At 47.4% G+C, this 12,061-nt stretch overlaps 1 protein-coding gene across 1 annotated transcript in view; it reads left to right on the forward strand.

The window, feature by feature from the left end:
- KCNU1 (potassium calcium-activated channel subfamily U member 1) overlaps positions 1 to 12,061 on the forward strand; it is a 244,552-nt gene that overhangs the window by 168,398 nt on the left and 64,093 nt on the right. Inside the window, exon 19 of the mRNA XM_075601398.1 lies at positions 8,032 to 8,132. Within this exon, the coding sequence (XP_075457513.1) occupies positions 8,032 to 8,132 (101 nt within the window). The remainder of the gene's footprint in view (positions 1 to 8,031; positions 8,133 to 12,061) is intronic.

The following is a 12,061-nucleotide window of genomic DNA, read 5'->3' on the forward strand; positions in this document are numbered from 1 at the left end:
CAGTGCTAGCTCTTTCAGGGAAAATGGACGGGCCACCGCAACGGCCGTTACCTCTCCTGGTGCAAGACTTCTGTGGTCTCCAAGACCACCCGCTCCCTCCACAAGTCTCTGCCGTCCCGGAGCTGGGTCCATTCCTTGCTCTCCGGGCGGTTTGATGGTTACAGCAGCTGCAGCTGTGGATCTTTGCTCAGCCTGCTGGGTTTCATGCTCAACGATTGCTGTCTCTCTCTCTCAGCCTTGCTGGCTGCTGGTCCCCACGCCGACTTGATGCACTCCTCCGGTCTCGGTGCCCGGCTCCAGTCAGACGGATGGCCGGCACTTTGGTTCTGGAGGCAATGCTTCTCACAATTAGGGGAACAGTGAGGAGGTGCCATATCTTGTGTTATATGTTGTACACTGTGTGTTCAATATCTTTAGTCCCAGGAACTCGCAATTACCATCAAGTTCCCACTATATTACAGTATCCCGCAGAACATTAGTAATACAGGTCCAGTTCAATCCCACCGCTGCCACCAGTTATTATACAAGCCTGTCACGGTGAGATTATGGCAGGCTGTATAAGTCACACATAAATATATATATAACAGTTGATATATATTTATCACTGGGTCTAAACTGGGACGAGACTTAGATATCTTAATATATAAAATCGAATGGTTAGTGAGGTTAGTGCTATCTGCGGTGAATCTGATTGGTCCGTGACTCTCATTGGCCAAGAGGTACGCCCCACTGTGACATCACCTCCTTCACTCTCACACACTTGCAGTCACACCACACGCCCAGAACCTCTGAGGACTCCTTGGTAAGTTGACATATCACACTGTCACCCCCCACACTCACACACAACCCTGTACACACAGTCACCCCCTCACACTCACACACTCAGTGCCACACTCAACACTGTACACACACTCACACTCAACCCTGTATACACACACACTGTCACCCCTGTGTACACACACATTCACACTCACCCCTGTCAAACAACAACCTGTACACACACACACACACACACACACACTGTCAGCCCTGTCTACACACACACACACACACACTCACCCCTGTGTACACACACACACATCTTACACATTCCACACATTCACACTCACCCATTTCCTTTATTGTCCCTGTGCACATCATCGCCTTTCACGCCCCCCCCTGCCTTTCACGCCCCCCCCCTGCCTTTCATGCCCCCCACCTGCCTTTCACGCCCCCCCCCCTGCCTTTCACGCCCCCCCTGCCTTTCACGCCCCCCCCCCCTGCCTTTCACGCCCCCCCCCCTGCCTTTCACGCCCCCCCCTGCCTTTCACGCCCCCCCCTGCCTTTCACGCCCCCCCCTGCCTTTCACGCCCCCCCCTGCCTTTCACGCCCCCCCTGCCTTTCATGCCCCCCCTCACGGCCTCCGGGCAACGCCGGGTATATCAGCTAGTGATAAAATATAATTTATTCCTTGATAAAGGTGAACACACAATAATGTACAAATAACAGGCAAAATATAGACACTTACGTAAAATGGAAATGATGAAGCAGTCACATCTGGACTGGCAGTTCATATAACACTCTTCATAGTCATCAAGACCCCAAAGACATGAAAAGACCTCTGGCAGGAAGACAGTGCATAGCGTTTCTCTCAGCAATCAAGATGGTATAGAACAGACTGAACACTTGAAGAACTTGAAGAACATGAACAACAACGGATAAGGGCTTGACCACAGATTATATACCTTTTGTGGCCTATCCTTAACCTTGAGTACATGTGATTGATTTTCAATTACCTCCAGCCACTCACTAGCCTGGGAACACATTTTAATTCATGCCCCCCTGCTTGTTGGGACATGAGCAGTAGAGCTCTGGGGTCTCATTTCTGAAGCCCCACATTTGCATCAGGAATGCCAGCCAGTCTATCCATTTGGAGTTCTGGCAGGAAAACCTTTGTTGAAAGGTGTGAAGTGGGACACTTAAAGACTGCTCTGGTTTGAGCCTCCTCCGCCCTTAGGTAAACAGGGAGGGTGACAAAACCCTTTGAACAATACTTAAGTCCTAGATATTGGGTCGCCTCTGGGGCCATCTGCTATCCTGGTATGCAAAAGAATTTCCTCTGGGTCTTTGTCCATACCTTGGGACACAGTATTAAACATAAAACATAAACGTATTAAAATATCCGGTTCCGTTGGGTCTAGCAGGTCCAAACTTCCCAGTTCTCAATGTCAGAACTGGGACACCATAGGGTCCAAAAAGCAACGTGCTACGTCCTTCGGAACCGGAGTTACACAAATGCACCTTAAATCATTTTTCATTTTAATACAAAAATCTCCGCTAAAAAGAAATCTCAGCTTTTCACTAAATCCCCATTGAAAACAACGGGCTCTGCCGCCATGGGTTTCAATGGAGCAACTCCGCCGTTGTAGTCAATGGAGTTTCCTGCCATAGACGTTCAATGGGGAACCGCCGCCATTGAAGTCTATGAGAAAATCCACCAATCTTTACATTCCTCCATACTCTGTCTGGTTGGTCTGAGGGGGCTGGGAATGGGCATGCATTAAAGCCGGAACCTTGACTACATGCCACCCAAATCCCATCCCTCTGGGCATTCCAGAACCGGATATATGGACTTACACATTTCGACATTTTACACTTAGTCATTTTTTCACCATGCGGCTTTTCCCCCATTAGAATCAATGGTAAAAGTCCCGAACTTTCAAGGGGGCCCATACTCCGTCGGGTTGGTCCAAGAGGGTCAAGGATGGTTCTGCAGTGATGCCAGAGCAGTGACTACAGATACCCCAAACCTTGATCCTCTGGTCCCTCCAAAACCGGAGATATGGATTCCTAAATTACAGTATTTCACACTTAGTCATTTTTCGGAGCTGTTTCTGCCGCCGCCATTGAAGCCTATGGCGCGACCCGCTTTTCTCGGTTCGACCCTTATCGGGGGTCCAGGATACGGGGACCCGGTTGTGGTCGAGTGGGGGGAAGCCTAGGAACTAGGGGCAAAAATTATTTTATTTCTAGGTGCTCTAGAACTGTTTATTCCCACGCCAATTAACGTTGAACTTGACTCAAGTGATTTTAACTCTTTTAAAGGACATTGTATCTGCTTTGCGGTTTGCGGTCTGGACGGCAGCAAACTCATTCTTCGAAAGGTACCTCGAGGAATCTCCATTGAAGTCAATGGGCCCATTGACTTTCAATGGGAAACCGCCGCTCTCCCTCTCGGATGCCACCTGCTGGTCTTTAAAGGAAACAGGACTAAAACAGCACAATTCTCTATTGAAATGCATTGAGCCCTAATAGCGGCCAATAGGGACCTGCAAAATGGTGCCTGAAAAGGCGGTAAAGTTACACAAATGGCTATAATCACTATACCACTATTAACCCTTGTGCTCCCGGATGGATCCCAGTGTGTGTGTGATGCAGACACTGATTAACAATAAAACATGGGGGAACAGGGAATATACATGTTCAGGTTAAGACGAGGGTTAAATCACACGTCTGGGCCTCAGCCCAGTTAACCCCTTGTCTCCCTGGTGAGGTTAGAGGGTGGCCAATTGGGGTGTAACCCCTTTAATCCCGGGCCAAATCCTCTCCATCGTCACAACGCCATCCACAGCCCAGCAGATAGCAGCCGACGTAAAATGGCGTTTCCCGCCAGTCCTGGAGCTAGCACGTGAATCGTGCAAACAGACTGTGCGAGAAATGTGGCGGGAAATGTACAGGGGTTTGGCGCTAAACCCAGATCCCCTGCAAGAGGAGCAGAGCGGCGCGAAAGCCGAAAGCCCACCCACCTGTGCTGTGACTGGTCAACAAATCAGGTCGCGTCACACTGAAAGAAGGAGGGCCCCGCCTCTGGATTCCACCAGAGGGAGGGGGCACAAGGACAGCCAATCAGAAGCATCCTCCCCAGCAAAGGGAGGGACAGGAAGCGAGAGCGAAGAGCTTCACTTCTGTCTGGCATTCGAAGAGCAAGGAGCTGAAACACTGAACTGTTCCAACCCTGAGTTAACCATGTCCGAGATGAGCACCACGATCTATCAGCTACCAGGAGGCTTACTGGTAGTGGAGGTGGTGGAGCACGAATACCTCCGGTGTTTGTGTGTACACTGCGGGATACCCGGAGCGGTCCCAAGCACCAAGGCACGATGCCCTCAATGTGGCACGTTTTACCTGTGGCCTAACGAGCCAGGGCCTCTGATCAAGACCCCACAGGGTGCCTCTCTGGGAACATTAACGGAGGTGGCGGAGAGTAAAGACAAGACTGCCCTGGTTCCCCATTGCAACCAAGCGGGAAGAACCAAGGCCCATCCCGCTACAGAACCGAGCGAGCTGTCGACGGAGAAGAGCACGACAGCAGTGGAGGTACCGGAGCGAGACCGTTTCGTACCCATACCCACTGGTTGTATCGCAGAAGAACCCGGTGACTCCCTTGCGGAGGATCCGATCATGATATCCTCGGAGGAAGAGGTTGGCGTACCATCGGTGGCGATGCGCCTACCGGCGAACCACCCCAGCGGTAACAAAGAGAAGCAGACGAGTCCGGACACCTTCCGACGGCGAGCGCTGGTGCGGCCTGAGGCCCGTAGATGTCCCACGGCCGTGGTGACTCCCAGTGCGGCGGAGATGGCGTCCGAGACGACCCCGGAGGATCTCAAGATCACCACACAGCAGCGGAGCGGTAAGGAGAGTCCACCACCCCCTTATTCCCGCCAGGCGAAGGCAGTAATCGAGGAGGACGAGAAGGAGAGGCTTGCGGCCTACTTGTCCGTCCGCGAACCGGATGCTCCGCCAACGCCCATGCCGGTCCTCGACGCACTTCCGGTGCGTGAACACGGAGCAGATGGAGATTCAGCGGGCACCGGTGATGACGTCACTTCCGGGCCCGACGGAAAGAGATGCCCTGGAGCGCTGTTCTCCTCACGGAGAGTAGCCATGGCCACTGCAATGGCCACCCTGAAGAGCCGAGGCCCATCGAGAGAGGTGCGAAGTATGGCGGAGAAAGCACCCAAGAAAGTGTCCCTTGGTCGCGGTATTACCCGATTGCTGGACAATAACTTGAACGTTGCCCCTGCCCCATCCCTAGCTCCATTGCCCCGGCCACTGTTCCTGCCCCGTCACAAGTGTTGCCACCGGGACCTAGCGGGGATAAACTGAGCAAGTATCCCAAATACTCCAGGGATTTGCGGGACTGGGAATTGAGCGATGAGGGGTCTGATGGGGAAATACCATATGACAGTGTGATATCTGTGCCTAACCCTGTGCTGTTTTCTCCTACAGCTAGAGGGAGAGCCCGAGGGTCCCACACTCCAGCAGAGGCTGGGTTGGTCAGTACGAGGGTTCCTAGGATGAACCCTACCAGGTACATAAATGCCAAAGGGAGGAGAGATTGCTCGCGCTCTACAGAGGCGGGGACGTCCGGTGTCTCGTCACAAGCGGAGTCAGAGGTAGAGCACACTAGCCATTCCACAGAGTACGAGCACCGTGACAAATGGTGGGCACCTCTGTTCACTGGGTACCACGAAGGTATGGACCGTACGCGGTTCTTGCTCATTAAGAACAACATAGTTGATCATTGGTGGGCGGCAGGTGCCTTTACTCCCCAGGAGGTAGAGGACGTGATAGATCACAGGTACCGGGAGATAGAACAGAAACTCATTCAGCCCAAAGGCCCCAGTATATTGTACGATGAGATTGCTCTTGTAGAACCAGAGTTTTGGGTACTGCCAAACAGGGCGGGTCACCGTAAGCTTACTAAGTTGAGCCGAGCCGACAGAGCCATAGTGGCTAGGTATAGGCAGTCACATGGATATGAATACCCTTATGTGCCTGAGCCCATCATGAGGGAAATAGAGAGCAGAGACAGTTGGCTCCGAGAAGCCGTGCAGGAGTACCTTCGGACCAAGTTTGGTAAAGCCGGTTATCACAATGAGGACCGTATAAGTGAGTTGGTCAGGATATGGAGTATAGGACGTTGTATATACAGGCACAGCGTAATCTATCGACCGGAGCATGGGTCGGTCCAGTCCTTCTTTGTGACCGTTACGGATCACAATGGCAGGAAAATTCGGAAACCGGATCCGAGCCATTATTACTAGGGTTCTCCACGTTGGGAGTAACCGTGTGTTATATTTACTACCTCATATGGGCATATGTTATGTCTATTCCACTGCATGATATGTGTGTTGTTTCCCAGGTTGTTCATCGCAGGATGGTACTGCTAGAGCTAGGTCCAAGTGGGGACCATTGGATTCCACCAGAGGGAGAGTGTAGCCCCCTGTAAACAGCACAGGCTATACATATCTTTCTTCTACTGTGGTAAGTCCTGTTAAGGGCAGGCACCAGTAGTAATCATGGGTTTTCCCCCCTTCAAGCCCTGCCCTGAGTGATAGATGCAGGCTCGTGACTCTGCTGCAGGCACGAGACAGAGGGGAGGTCCTGCTGACATCATGAGGGGTGGGGCTGAGACTATTTAGCAGCCAATTCCTGTAAGTGACCGTTAGTCTAAGTCTGAGTCTACTTCCAGCGAGTCTAGTTCGGAGAGTACTTGTGGAAGGCTGTCCTGGGAGTTGGAGGAGAGGAGTAGGTCGAGCTCTCTCCTGGGAGCAGGAGAGATACCAAGAGAACTCTGGCCTATGATAGTTGGCGAGTGAGCAGAGCTCCGGTGGAACCAATGCCTCTCACCCTGATGAGGGGGTGATGGGGAGGATCTACCCCTGCCCAGAGTGGACCCTCTGAGGTGGGCACTGGGGTATTGAGGCCCCTCACAGACCATCCTGTGGAGTACCTCTTGGAGGAAAGGAGAGGAGAGGAGAACGGCTGTACACCTTGGGATCTGTAGGTGTGCTGCTACTGCTATTGTTGTTGTTGTTGTGGCTGTATGCTACAAGGCTGCCGTGTGTCATCTAGATACAATAAAGAGAGACATTACTGATTTTACTAAAGACTGTTGTGTGATTCTGGAGCATCCACCCTGGGACCAGGGTCCTTTTCTTCTATACGGGTCCTACCCCATACCCTGGGAAGGTATAGAGGATGGAGGCGCTGCACCACCACTAAAAGAATGAGGCAACTACCCCAGAAGCCTGGTCCTGTCTCCCCAACAACATCACGGGACGCTCAGGCCCTCCTGTTCCACGCAGGTATGCACCACTCAAGCACATGTAACCAGCCCTCACACACCCGAGATATAGCATCTGTGTACGGGGGGGAGGGAACAAGGGTTACATAAACACTGTATTTTTATATATATTAAGACATTTAATAAGTGATGCTTTGGGCTCTGAATGAACTTTTGCATTTCTGGAGAAATGTATTTACATTTTCGGACACATTTTGCTACAACAGATTTTTGTGTGTTAAAGTGCATAGTATTTTCTATAATAAACAGGGACCTGGCACCCTAGCAAATGTTAATTTGACATCTTTTATTTGCATAACTATCTTGGGTGGTGGGAGCGAATGGATACAATTGCAATTGAGTAAGGGCTTAATATTAACTCATCGGAGGTACCTTGCGCAGGCTGTAGGTGAGTTGCCCAGAGTAGCCATGTGTATTAACCCTGATTGCATATCTAAGTCACATGCTCACTTGTGTGCTGTTCGTGACAGGTGGTATATGGGCATGGATTTAGGGGAGATGTTAACTCATTTGAGGGACCATTGTGGGGGGGGGGTTGAAAAGTGGGGCAGCTTGCGGGCTGTGTATTAACCCTGGTCCTTTAGGGGAGGTATTGTCCATTTGAGGGAACTTTGCGGAGTTGAAAAGTGGAACTGCTTTCGAGCGGAGTATTAACCCTTGTCCCATATGTAGGTCACGTGCTCACAGGTGGGGTGTACGTGACAGCTGGAACTCTCATTCCCTAAATATGCTACCTTATTCTGTTCGTGTCTAGAGCTGATTGCTACCGAATCTCTCTGAGACCTAATACTGGGATGGCAGTATTGGAAACAGGTCACATCATTGCTACAATATCAATCATGTGACCCTTGAGCCAGAAAATTAAAGGGTTAATGCTTTGCATATTTCCCCTCCCACAGGGCTTCCCTATACTGCAAGGCCTGCCATGCTGACATCGATGATCCCCTGCTGATTAAAAAATGCCCCTGCACATTCAAAGGAGTTTATCGCTCACCATCAGGTAACTGGTATTGTTCATTTAACCCTTTATATGTTAATGGGGGCTGCAGTTGCCAATTTTTTATATAAGTACTAATTAACCATTTGCACTGTGTTGCTGTTGCCTCTAGCAGTGAAAGAGTTAACACATCATATACTCGTGTATTTTCCCTGGTTTTTTTTTTTGAGAAAATATGGGATTGACATACCCCCACTTAAAGTAGCACTTTTAGCTGCTCGTTTTTATTTTACATGTTATCATTTTTTGACAGGATTGGAACCGTAGATCCCCTCATTCCGTAGTTCAGGCCTGCACAACTCCAGTCCTCGAGGGCCGCAAACAGGCTAGATTTTCAGGATATCCCTACTTCAGCACAGCTGTCTCAATTAGTGGCTCAGTCATACTGGTCATAGAGAGCCACTAATTGAGCCAGCTGTACTGAAGTAGGGATATCCTGAAAACCTGGCCTGTTTGCGGCCCTCAAGGACTGGAGTTGTGCAGGCCTGCAGTAGATACTCACCGGTGAGGTTGGCGTTCCTCTCCCCTTTAGGAGAAACAAAATAGCCACGAAAGCACAAACCCATAAGAAGCCGCAATGTCATACTGTAGTTTGTGTCTTTCCACTGGATGACCATTTACATGCCCAGTCATTTTACCAGTTAGGTTACACTATATCCAGAACTAGGGGACTCAACAGGTAAAAGTAGTGCGGTTTAGCTTCCCATTTCCAATACTGTAAAAAAACAAAATATTGCTTACATCAGCGAGATTGCTTCTTTAAATGTAAGCATTATAAGCTTGCTGGTATTCTGGTCATTGTTCCCATTTCAACAGCAGAGGGCTGCCAAGTTCCATCACAAAAATGTACTACTCAGACAAACTTCTGTTTAATATACTGTACCTACAATTTCTGGTCAGGGAAAACTTTCAAGTTATCAAAATCGTATGTATGTATGTATGTATGTATTTATACACAGCTACATACAGTGCATAAATATATACACACACACACTGTTCATAAAAATTGGGGCCACCTTTTATTTTTCATTATATCTTGCAGAAAAATTGCTAATTTTTTATGAAAATTTGAGCAATGATATGTCTCTCACAGTAGATTATTACATATAATAATTATTTGATAATCTAATAAATATTATTTGCCATTGGTGATGGCATGATGACCTCATCAAGTGCATAGTTACAAAATGGTGCTTACTGAAGAATATAAGCACATTATAAAGTGTTTGAGAGAGAGCAAGAATTATGGTCCAAAACGGTTACATCAAATGTTTCCTGATAAAGGATGGTCACTAGGAGGACTGAAAAAAAACTAATTCATAAATCAAATTATTGCTCAGGAGTGGGAGCAGCTGGATCAACACGTTATCGATTATGCAATCAGAAAGTGGTGTTCTCGTCTTCGGGCATGCGTTTCAGTAGAAGGAGGACATTTTAAACACACTTTCAACCACATTTTGAACTCAAATTTTATAGGAATCTTTGTGTTTCAGATTAGATTGCAACCGTTTAACACATTTACGACCTACAAAGGAAAAACACCTATTTCTCGTTTCGAACATGAACCTACCGCAGTGTATCTGGTACTTATTGACATAATACAGTGACATCAATTTAGTTAACATCAGTTGACTGTCTACACTGTGCTTCTTATATAGTGTTAATCTAGATAATAGACCTAAAATTGTGTACATTTTCATGGCGATTGAGCGAGAAATATATAAGATATGAAAAATGAAAGGGTCCCTTTTTTGCTGAACATAGTATATGTATGCATGTATGTAGCAGTTACAAAGGCACTAACGAAAATAAACAATGCACTGCCTGGGTGCACAACAAATTACCAGTAAAACCATAAACCAGCACGCACATGTCTTTGGTGAATTGGTACACATTTAGAAACGAGAGACTGACATTTTGATCCTCCCTTGGCACCTCATCAAGATAATAAAATAACAAAATCAACACCAATATATAAACCCGTTGTGAGACACCAAGGCTGCCACCCCAACTTTTAGAACACTTGCTAGGTTACAGTATCTGGGTACTACCTTCAAATTTCAGGTACCACAATGGGGTCAAATACAGCATACAGTATGACCATACATTTGCATACAGTATGACCATACATTTGCATACAGTATGACCATACATTTGCATACAGTATGACCATACATTTGCATACAGTATGACCATACATTTGCATACAGTATGACCATACATTTATGGAGGAGTCTTAAAAAACTGGTGGCATCACACACAAGGCTTTAGTGTAAATAAAAGTATGATGGTGCCGGTTTGGTGCCATTGCACGGAAAGCCCCATTGACTTTAAAGGAACTTTGCATGCTGTAGCGTTTGATCGACGCTATCATCTATAGAATAAGGCTCCTACTGTTTTACATGCAGTTTATAGACTATATATTCTTGATCTGGGCAGGGAAACCTCAGTCTATTGGCCATATTATCAAGGAATGAAGGTAGTGCACACACTCAAGCAAATAGGTGAAAGTGGGGTACTACCATATTATCAAGGACCTTCATTCTATTGACACTTTTTTTTAGCTTACTTTATTACAGGAACCCTCCACAATTCCTTTTTTTGGACGTTACCAGTTACATAGATAAGTGCCTTGCTACTTCATCATTTCTAAGCCACTGGACCAGAATACATTGCTTCTGGTCTCTCTGGTTTACCCTTTTCACAAAAGATTCAAGTAACTAGAATGGTCAGTTCTCAAAGTTGCCGCCATGGGTGAATGTTTCCTTCAAAGAGAGAACCCAAAACGTGAAGAAACTGACAGCACAAAACAAGCCCTTTAAAATGAAGCCCCATTGCGAGGCTATCATCACCACCTTTACCAATCAGTCGCCAGTCGACAGAAGGGAGATCATGGACAAATGGTATGACAGACCCGGCATGTCATACCTGGCACTCCCTGCTATGTAACACCGTCAATCGATGTTATGTTATGGCCAGGGCAGACATTTCAGAGACAATTTGGTTAAAACTCACCCTGTAAACTGCTATACATCTAATACTGTAGGTTGCAAATGCCTTCATTTCTTACTATCACAAACATGGGCCTGAATTGCACCACTTAAATGTAGGGACAACCTTCAATCAACCACACTTAGCAGTATAAATCCCAATGAAAGCAGCCATTCCCCTACTCATATATATGTAGTTCTTTTCTTTTTACAGAATAGGAACTATGAAATCCCTCAGAGCTGAACTGTGCTATTCTCCAAGTTATTTGCTTTTTTGTGTTAGTGTTTCTGGTACCTTTTTGAAAGTCAATATGGCTGCCATCTGAGCCTCGCTTCCATAGGCCAATACGAAGCCACAATTTCATCAGAGAATAATACTGGTGCTTTCGCTGTGGCTTTTACTTTTCAAATCTATTTTTACATGTTCGTCAGGACTGACTTAACAACCATTTAATTACTTTATCTACCTACGTAGTATCTACTGATACTCTCTACTCCAATACAGTTTATTCCTATGGCCTAACTATGCCAAGTGACTGTAACTGCCAGCTCTATTCAAGTGACATTTTATATTGCCATCAAGTATTTCTGCCTATTTTAACTCTTTTGGTGTCAGAGGGTGCACAGCACCAGTGTCACAGCTCCTCCGGCACATCACGATCTTGTGACTGCTCCTTGTCACTATTGAGGAGAGATCTCCCCTAGGAAGTGAGCAGAAATCCCATGATGTAGCTACAACTTTATGGAGGCCCCTGGAGTGCCAAACCTCATGATGTGGTGGCTATGTCATGGAACATCCAAAGGGTTCAAACCCCTGTTGCTGCTAATTGCATCCTGTGCACCTCTAAAATGATAGTGTAATTTCATCCTCTCCCCCACACCATATGTGTACCCAGCAACCATGACCTCACAGCTGGGGGGTCAGCTTTTCTCATTTTGCAC

Source organism: Ascaphus truei, chromosome 5 (assembly GCF_040206685.1).
Source record: "Ascaphus truei isolate aAscTru1 chromosome 5, aAscTru1.hap1, whole genome shotgun sequence".
Classification (NCBI taxonomy): Eukaryota; Metazoa; Chordata; class Amphibia; order Anura; family Ascaphidae; genus Ascaphus; species Ascaphus truei.